This window comes from Brugia malayi (genome assembly GCF_000002995.4).
Source record: "Brugia malayi strain FR3 genome assembly, contig: Bm_v4_Chr4_scaffold_001, whole genome shotgun sequence".
NCBI lineage: Eukaryota > Metazoa > Nematoda > Chromadorea > Rhabditida > Onchocercidae > Brugia > Brugia malayi.
The window spans coordinates 10,922,323-10,931,771 of record NW_025062478.1 but is presented as its reverse complement, the minus strand read 5'-3'; the positions used below and the strand labels follow the sequence as shown (position 1 = coordinate 10,931,771).

The 9,449-nt window shown below is 27.3% G+C and overlaps 3 protein-coding genes and 1 non-coding gene across 4 annotated transcripts; 2 read left to right on the top strand and 2 right to left on the bottom strand.

Annotated features, from left to right (window-relative positions):
- Positions 1 to 2,718: 2,718 nt before the first annotated feature.
- Positions 2,719 to 3,392, top strand: Bm3377 (Bestrophin 1, putative; the record flags this gene model as incomplete). The annotated part of the gene is made up of 2 exons (XM_043082402.1): positions 2,719 to 2,810; positions 3,212 to 3,392. 2 exons carry the CDS (start codon positions 2,719 to 2,721, stop codon positions 3,390 to 3,392), a joined length of 273 nt encoding a protein of 90 aa, XP_042938336.1.
- A 320-nt stretch (positions 3,393 to 3,712) lies between these two features.
- On the top strand, positions 3,713 to 6,627 carry Bm14764 (Bestrophin 1, putative; the record flags this gene model as incomplete). The annotated part of the gene is made up of 8 exons (XM_001896525.2): positions 3,713 to 3,862; positions 3,975 to 4,178; positions 4,315 to 4,458; positions 4,867 to 5,021; positions 5,317 to 5,448; positions 5,775 to 5,828; positions 5,973 to 6,100; positions 6,464 to 6,627. 8 exons carry the CDS (start codon positions 3,713 to 3,715, stop codon positions 6,625 to 6,627), a joined length of 1,131 nt encoding a protein of 376 aa, XP_001896560.2.
- Positions 6,628 to 7,007: 380 nt separating this feature from the next.
- Positions 7,008 to 8,093, bottom strand: Bma-ndx-4 (bis(5-nucleosyl)-tetraphosphatase [Asymmetrical], putative; the record flags this gene model as incomplete). The annotated part of the gene is made up of 3 exons (XM_001896526.1): positions 7,008 to 7,181; positions 7,384 to 7,547; positions 7,976 to 8,093. The coding sequence occupies 3 exons, from the start codon at positions 8,091 to 8,093 to the stop codon at positions 7,008 to 7,010; spliced, it is 456 nt and encodes a 151-aa protein (XP_001896561.1).
- An 835-nt stretch (positions 8,094 to 8,928) lies between these two features.
- Bm14645 lies at positions 8,929 to 9,000 on the bottom strand. The gene has a single exon. It is a non-coding gene; the product is annotated as a tRNA-Gln (tRNA).
- Between the last annotated feature and the right edge of the window lie 449 nt (positions 9,001 to 9,449).

Below are 9,449 nucleotides of genomic sequence, written 5' to 3'. Positions count from 1 at the left end.
AATTAAAGCATTACTTTCTCTTGAGTACTGATCGCTAAAATTAATTAATTCAAGAAACTGTTTTTCAGTTTGGGAATTATTTTTTATTTTTGTTGTCAAGTTTTGGACAAATTAAGAATTTGTTCACAGAATAAATGGACAAATGAAGAATTTATTTTGAGACTTGGTCATGAACAAATTTAAAATTTATTTTAGGGTTTAGTCATGGGCAAATCAAGAATTCCTTCCTTATAGCGACTTGAATGATTTCATGATTGCAGCAAATGAAAGTAAAAAATGGTTATGTTTCTGCTTGGCATGAAATTATAAATGCAAGTTTTCCCTTAAGCATCGATCGCTTACAATAAATACAAAGAATTCGAATATTTAATTTAGAAAAATTCATTAATTAATTAGGAATACTAAATTGAAAGTTATTTTTTCCTAAATTTAAAATTATCATCCCCATACATATGTATATATAATCATATATTATGCTCGATTTAATAATCACATTGTTTTATTTATTCATTCAGTGATTATAAACAAACTTAATGACTCATATCGTGTATGAATTAGCTACTTTTAAGTAAAAGTAAATGAATTAAAAGATATTATGAAAAGATATTTGATGGAAAGAATTAGTTTTGATCGATAAAACTTTCCAAAAAAAAATTTTCTGAAAATGGAAGCTTTGATGCTATATTTTTCTTCCATCAATGAATCATTAAATATAACATTAAATGAACAAAAAAAAAAAAAACGAAAAAAAATTTGAAGGCAAAAAAAGTGAAACCATTTTAATTTTTCATTTCTTTGCTGCTTTTATCGTATTCAAATTACATACATTCGTTTGGAATGTTACTGTCACTACATCCTACAGAAGAAAAAAGGCAAAAATGAAAGGAAAACTATGTTTAAATAATAATAATAATAATAATAATAATAATAATAATAATAATAATAATTCTATTATTAGTCATTCTTTACATTAAAATGAAACTATAATATAAATATTCAATATCTTTAATATAGCATTCAAAAATTTTTCAACTATTTGCAATACATTTCCTTTTATTATTTCAAATTTCTTAAAAATGAAAAAAGAAAAAAAATAGTTTTTTGTTATGACCTATATTAAATGTTCATAGTTTCTTTTTAAAAAAAAAAAAAAAAAAAAATGAATTTTGACATTTTTTTTTTCTGTTCTAAATATATATTTTTTTTTTCAGAAATATAATTTTCATTAATATTATGCAACAAATAATGCTATTAAAATTGCACTTTTTCAACTTTTTTTTTTTTTTTTTCAATGAGAATACGAATGCAATGGGATGGACTAAATTATTCTGTTTCGTTGTTTTGGGAAAAATTTTCATACAAATAAAAAAATTTCATGTAAACATAGTACTTCAAAAAAAGTTTACTGTTGCAGTCCATCATCATTACCATTTTATTTATTTATTTATTTATTTATTATTATTATTATTATTGTTATTGTTATATTTTATTATTATTATTATTATTATTAATTAATTCCGAAATTCATTCATTTTGTTCCATTCTGTGAAATTTTCCATTATGTTCCATTTTGTTTTTTTCTAATCTCAGTTTTTAGAAATCTTTTTAGAAATACTAAAAAATTTAGAAATACTATAAATTATTTCACCAAGAATAACATTACGATTAATACTTTCTATAGCGGTAGAATAATTAAAATAATTCTTATAGTGATGCAACATATTTATTTATATTCAAAAAATTTACTTACTTGTTTTCTATTGAGTACATTAAGAATAACAGTAATATTTTAATTGTTACATAAATAAAAAACATTCTTCAACTTTAATAACTCTTTATTTTGATAAGTAAGCATTCAAACTCTTGAAATGCTAATTTTTAAATTCAACATTTTCTTGATGAGAGTAATAAATTCTCAAATTCGGAATATTTTTAATACTATAAAGTAAATTTTAAAATCTGATATTTTATACTTGAAAAAAAAAAAACCGCAGTATCTCAAAGTTTGCTATACATTATAAAACAAAATATTTGGATAATATATAATATTTTTCTATTCTTATTCTTGGAAAATATTTATTGATTTTAAATTTAGAGCAATTGCAAGAAACAACCCGATAAACAATAAATAAACATTATAGATTGATCAGTTTGAATAAATAAAAATATTCAGATGACAATAAATTATAACTTACAATTATCAAACTCAAAACCATGGGCACTTTTCCTCATTCTACTACGTTGGCGTGGAAGTATTTGGAAACTTGTACTAATCGAACTTATCATATTTTTGTTAATGTTTTTATCTATAAATATATTTCTCAATCACATACTTCCAGAAAATACACGCAAGTAAAATTTCATTTGCATCTTTTGAATGATTTCATTTTTCATTCTTATTTAAATTTTTTCTTTTAATGCATTTAGAATTATAAATTAAATTGCTTTGAAAGCATATCATCGTATAATATAGAAGATATTTGATCGGTTTACTTTTTACAATTTTTTTTTTTTTTTTTCTCATATATTATTGATTACAACGAGTAAATTCTGGAAAAGTTCAATGTGAAAAAAATAGAGTATAACTGTAGTAATACAATAATTTTTTGAATTTATTAAATTCGTTTGCATCATTTTACTTAATTCTTCTTGTAAAATGATAATTATAGAATAGTTGCTGAAATATCACAATGGTTTAAATCCCAGGAAACTTTTAAAATGATACCAGTGGAATTTATGCTTGGTTTTCTTGTTCAAGCAATCATAACACGTTGGCAGAAGATGATTCATGATATTGGTTTCATTGATAGGTTTGTTTATGATCCTTTTTTTTTTTTTTTCTTCTTTTCGATTTTTAAACTGTTTAAATTCCTCGCATGTTTTTCCTCTTTTATTTAGTCATTTTAATCCATAATAAAATTGAAATTTAATTCTAAAATTTTGCTCCCTCATTTGTCTTATTTTTTTCTTAGAATTTTGTTGTAAAAAAATTGATCAATCATTTTTCTTCTGCTTTAATTACCTATTGTTATGATAAGGAAGTGATATCATTTTCAATTTTCCCTTCTATAATTTATGCCAATGAATAATCTCTTGTCTTCAAAAGAGCAACTGATCAATAATCCAGTCAATCAATCAATATCATTATCAGCCATTATTTTCATCTTTTATCATTACGAAGACAATTTAGAGTTTATTATTTCTTTTACAGTTTATCATTGACAGTAGCTAGCTATATTCATGGTAATACGGATTATAGTCGTATGATACGACGTAATATCGTACGTTACGTTTGTTTAGCTCAGGTGCTTGCATCACGAGATTTTAGTATTGCAGTTCGAAAAAGATTCCCTACAATTGATTCGATTGTTTCAGCTGGTAAGATGAATTAATTTTTGTTTACTATCTTTAATCTAAAGGAAAAAGGTAAAAGTATGCTCATCTTTTATTTAACATAACTCACTTATCTATTATTTATTTCAATTAGTTGAAATGACTAAATTAACTGGCTATTATAGCTTCATTATTGAATAAGTAAAACTATAACATAATTGATTAATGTCAATTGTAAAACTGTTTTAAGAATTATTTCTCTACCCGTTTTATTTGCGAAACTTTTTATCATACTGATTATCCAATAATACTTTTTTCAAAGAAAGTTTGAAATTTCGAATAGTTTCATTTTTGAAATAGTTTCATTTTTGGTTTCATGATGCCACATGAGAAGGAAAAGTTCGATCAAATAGATTGTAATTTTGGATCAAGGTATTGGTTACCTGTACAATGGGCACTTTCTATTGTTCATACTTCTCGTCGAGAACAGTTAATTGATAGTGACTTCTATTGTGAACGCATCTGTGAAGTATTTTATTTTACAATTTATATTGTTTATGCTTATATTAACTATTAGAAATTATCATACAGGATATCTTCGAGAATTGCTTTTGATAAAATTTAATTCGACTTATTTTCAGGAAATTAGATGCTTCCGAAATAGTTTAGCCAATTTATGCAAATTTGACTGGGTACCATTGCCGTTAGCATATCCTCAATTAGTGTATCTGGCAGTACATGTACATTTTTTCATAGTACTTATTTCAAAACAAGAAATTATCCTACCAGTAGTACAAAAGAATGTGACAGAATCGCTCAGTGCTGCAACAACAGTTAGCGAATCGGTTTTCACATCGTTTTCTTCTCTCTATTTTGTAACAAATTTTTATTCATTTTTTTTTTGAAAAAAAAAAAAAAAAAAAAAAGAAGGAGAAGAAGAAACCTTAAGATAGCAATTTGATAAAAAACATATCACTGCAGTTGCATCGGTGGGTTCCGTTAACACCAGCTATACAATTCTTTTTTTACATGGCTTGGACAAAAGTGGCAATGGTACTTATTAATCCATTTGGTGAAGATGACGATGATTTCGAAACAAATGCACTCATTGACCGAAACTTTAAAGTATATTTTGAAATGAATTTATTTAATTTATTATTAAATCAAAAATTTGCAAACATCTCTGAAATAAATACTTTCTCACTGATATGATAGTTATCAATCAATACAAAAATATTCATATCATTGCTGCTGCTCTAATTTTTATATTTGCATAACAGTAATACTTGTGTTCCGGATAATATAATAATTTAACATACTTAATCTTTCTTTTCTGAATTCATAAAAGCAACTAAAGATGAATGATTTAATTAAATCACCAAGGAAATTATATCACCATCTCTTTGACACATGATAATTACATAAATTAGACAGATTTAAGAGATCAAATTTGATATTTATTCATCTGCTTTTTTTAAAATAATATTTATCGAAGTTAGCAATATTAAAAACGTAACTTGCAAATCATTTTAGGTAGGAATAAGAATTGCAGATGGTACAAGTGATGATGTGCCAAGACAATTGAAGGATTCATTTTGGAATCATAATATCGAAGCATTATATAGCGAAAAATCTATTAGAATTAATGAAAGACAAGATGGTTTAGTGGGTTCAGCTACAAGATTTCCGTAATGTTACGCAAACATTTCACTGATTTTAGAATTTTAAGCATTCGTTTAAAAACATGTCAAAATTAAATTAATGATATATTGGCTGCAAAAATTTAAAAGATCTTTTAAGGTTTATATATATATATATAATATAAAGAATTTATTGAAAGAGGTAAAACATATTACTGCTATGAAAAGTGCAACTAAACATAATTTATTATTAATTATCTAATTTAACATAATTTACTAAAGACGTAAAATTAAGCATTAATTTTTGAAATTCATGCAAATAATCAATCAGTCATCTTTTTAGAGAACCATATGATGTTGAACAAATATTGATGGTACCATTAAAACGAAATAGCATAAATAGCATCAATAATGGTAGTCACTCAATGTATGTAAGACAAAGATCACAAAGACAAAATTATTTGGATAATGCAATGTGAGCATTGTTTACATGATATTACAGGCACCGAACAGGTGAACTATAGGTACCGAACAGGTGAACCAATATAATATTAGCAAAATGTTTTATTTCAATATTTGTTACAAAATACGTTAAGGGTAAATGCAAAGTATTCCATATCACCTCAACATATGCATATGAAATCTTGAACCACTTTAACTCATTTCAATTGAAAGAAAAAAAAACTCGAAATAAAACCTATGCAACGGAATTCAAAAATCTATGGATAATTTCGAATCTTATAAATATCTTTTATATTTATAAAAATATTTTTTACAAATATAAAAATTCATCTTTTTCAGTACTGATATCGGTCAACAGCTTCGAAATACTGCAAAAAGTATCACGAACACAGGGTACCTTTCTACGATTTAAATTTTTCTGAGTAATTTGAAAAACGATGACTGAAACTAAATTTGACTACAGTACATATATTTAGCGCTATTTATCCCTGTTGATTTGCATGTGAAATCTCAAAATCCAACAGTTTCGCTTTGCAGTACTTCCGAAGAACATCGCACACACAAAGACAGTTGGTCATTACGTCGCGGCAAAAAATCCTCAACTTTTACTTCATTAAATGAAAAGTTCTGCCACCTGAACAGGCGTTATATGATGGACGAGCAAGGTAATATAATTAAATTATAAATTGCCAATTTCGGATGTTAACAGAAAGCAAAACATCTCTGCAGGAAAAATTATCATTATTATTATTATTTACTGACACATGTCATTTGCATGACTTTAATGTACTGATGTTACTTTACAACTGAACGTCAACAACGTGTCCATATAGATTTAAAATAATGATCTACCTGTTGGATCATGCAAATGGTATAAATCACTAAGTAACAATTTTCACCTAGCTCTCGAACATCTAATTGCCCCTTATTTCCTTTTTAGACAAAGCTTCCGAGAATTAGACTGTAGAGTCGGAAAAAATAGTCAAAACGTTCACTAAAATTGTCGAAGTTTTCCCTTTTTTTCGCAGCAAAGAACGACTTATCAAAGCAACACGATGGTACTGCTGGGAAACTAAATCTTCCCAAATCAGAAATTTCGCAATATGAACAATATGGAAAAGATACATCGAATCAATCAGTGGAAGACGAAAGTAAGGATGATGACAGCTTTGAGCAAATTGCAAAAATGTGAATGATAAAGTAGCTTTAGTCAGCAGAAATTTGTAAAGAATACAATTTTCCAGACAACTGAAAAAATATTTCGAAAACCTGCAAGTTTTAAAAACCATCGAACACTGAAACGACTAAGTGCAATGAAACTTTTATAATGTTTACATGCATAATAACAATATCTGAAAGTTAAAAGAACACCAAATATTGTAAATATTTGTAAATATTTGAATGGCACGGTAGTTAGAACGAAGTGAATAATCTTATAAACAATGTTACCTACAATGATTAAAATTTAACAAGATCCATAGAAACCTAGCAATTTATTAGAAATCGACACATGCAGAAATTAAAATAATTTATCACTACTTATTAAAAAGTAACAGTGACAAAATTAAAGATCTACTTTTTATGAGTTAAATATTCCTCAGCTTTTCGAATCAAATCCTGCATTTCCTTATATTGTGCCAACATACTAGCTTCATCCACCGATAACCATCTAACATCTTGATGTTCATCTGATAATCTAATTTCTTCATCATTTTTCAACCTTGCCAACCAATACTTGACTGTTTTCTGAAAAAAAAAAGTGAATTTTGATAGACATACTTCACAAATCTAACATGTTTAGAGGAATCAAATGGAAAACCATCCAATCATATATACCTCATCATACTTACATAACACCAACTATTGTGATGCTTATGTTAAATAATATGAACGGAAGCTACAACAATAATAATTATCCACGATAAATTGAATCTCGAAAGTTGCTCACTTGTTTGTTAATCTCTTCTCCATGTCGGTCACTTTTTTTCACTACATAGGTCATAACTTCTACAAAGTCCATATGTACATCCAAATTACTGGCCGTTATTCCAGCTTCTTCACAGGTCTCACGTAATGCTGCCGACCATTCATCTTCACCAGGATCAACATGACCTTAACATATATGAAAATAAATTTTCTTCATAAATCAAAAAAAACTGCAAACCTTCTGTTAAAATCTTATGCAAAATGATATAACTAAAATGAAATTCTGAACAATTTACTAAATCCTTAATTACAAATAATAAATAAAATCTACAGCCTCCAAAATTACCACTCACCAATGTGTTAAAATTGTGTTCACACTAGAGTAAAAATGTGTTAAAATGAAGCTGCATCGCATAAATCGAGAAAAGGATTTCCTGAGTTCTTCTAAGAAGTCTTTTCTAGAAAATATGTAGTATATTAAGGACGACATAGCATATTACCTTTGTCTAGAGATAAAAATATTATCTTACATATATGTGTCAAATGAGTGTGATTAAACGAAGTATAACACGATGAATGGTTCTTATAAGATACTCAAATAAAGCAAACAAAACCTTTTGGTGGAGACCAATGGTGTGGAGGATACGACGCTTGCAATAATAAGTATTCGATTCGATCAGCCTTATGACGATAAACTAGCATACCTGCTGCACGTACAATGTCGGCCATCATATGGCCAAGTGAAGAGTAACGTGAAAGAAGAATACTAACTTAAGTGTAAAGACTTAAACTTTTGACCTGAAAACTTTAATTAACTGCTCCCTCATCCGGTCAACCGCAAAATACTCCTACTGAAATTTTAAATTCGAAAACTTTTGTTTCAAAGTTGGTTTATTTCTCTTATCTTCTCTTTATCAAGTTGAAGTCATTCGGGTTAACAGATTCAGGTAATCTATCTCTTTGTCATCTCTTCTATATCATTACTCTGTCCCATAATAGTCAATACCAGATGTATCTTCTCACATGAGTTATCACTTTTTCTGAGTGATAAGTAAATGCTTTATCAGTCGAATACTGCATCGAAATCTTTTCCTATATAACGTAATCTCACTTTTGTACTTTGCTCTTTTACAATTTTTCCCTCTTTCCTTTCCATTTCTTTCTTCTCTTTTCTTTTTCTAATGTTAATAGTTCCTATCTGTATCAATTTTTTAGAATTAACGTTTATTTCAAACTTTTAAAAATTAGAGGAAAGAGGAAAATCCTCAATATTCTGAATTTTATCTCATATTTCGACATGAATAGTTATTATTGAGAGTAACAATGGCGATGAATGGTATAGAGAAGTTTGTAAAATATTAAAGGACAAAGAATAGTGGAAGTTGTCAGACTTTCGAAATATCAGACGAAAAAAAAGTATAAATCAAATAATTTAGAGTTGGTGTAGCTCTTAACACTGAGAACTTTCGATTTTGCAATTCAAGTCTGAGTTTTTTTAGTATTTTTTAAAGCTTTTACTAATTTCACAAATTATTAGTGGAAAAAAGGAGCAAAGAGGAGAATACCAAGGTCCCGGGGAGATTTGAACTCCCGTCGCAGGATTCAGAGTCCTGAGTGCTAACCACTACACCACGGGACCATATAACCAAGTATTCTCGTAATTTCTTCCAATGCACTGGAAATTCGATGCTATTTTGGCTTTTTGAATTAATTTTATACTTAAGGGAAAATTCCATGTTTTTTTCACTGTTTTAAACAGTTGTTTGAACATCAACAAAATTGTAAGCCTATGGACAAGCAAAATGAATTGTAAGACAAGCAAAATGAAGTGTCAAATAAGCATTAGTTACTTAAAGCATTGGTTTGGTCTCAGTAAACATGCATTGATAAACGAGGATCAAATTTGATTTAGAGAAGTTATGTGAAGTATAATGCAAGAAACATATTTATTAATTACTAGTTTCTTTTTTTTTTTGCGAATGCTAGATCAGAAATATTTTCGTATAGATATGCTATCTCATATTTTTTTTGATCAAAATATCCTTGTCCTCAAAGCAATTCCTTAGAATAAATTTTTAGGTTCAGGTT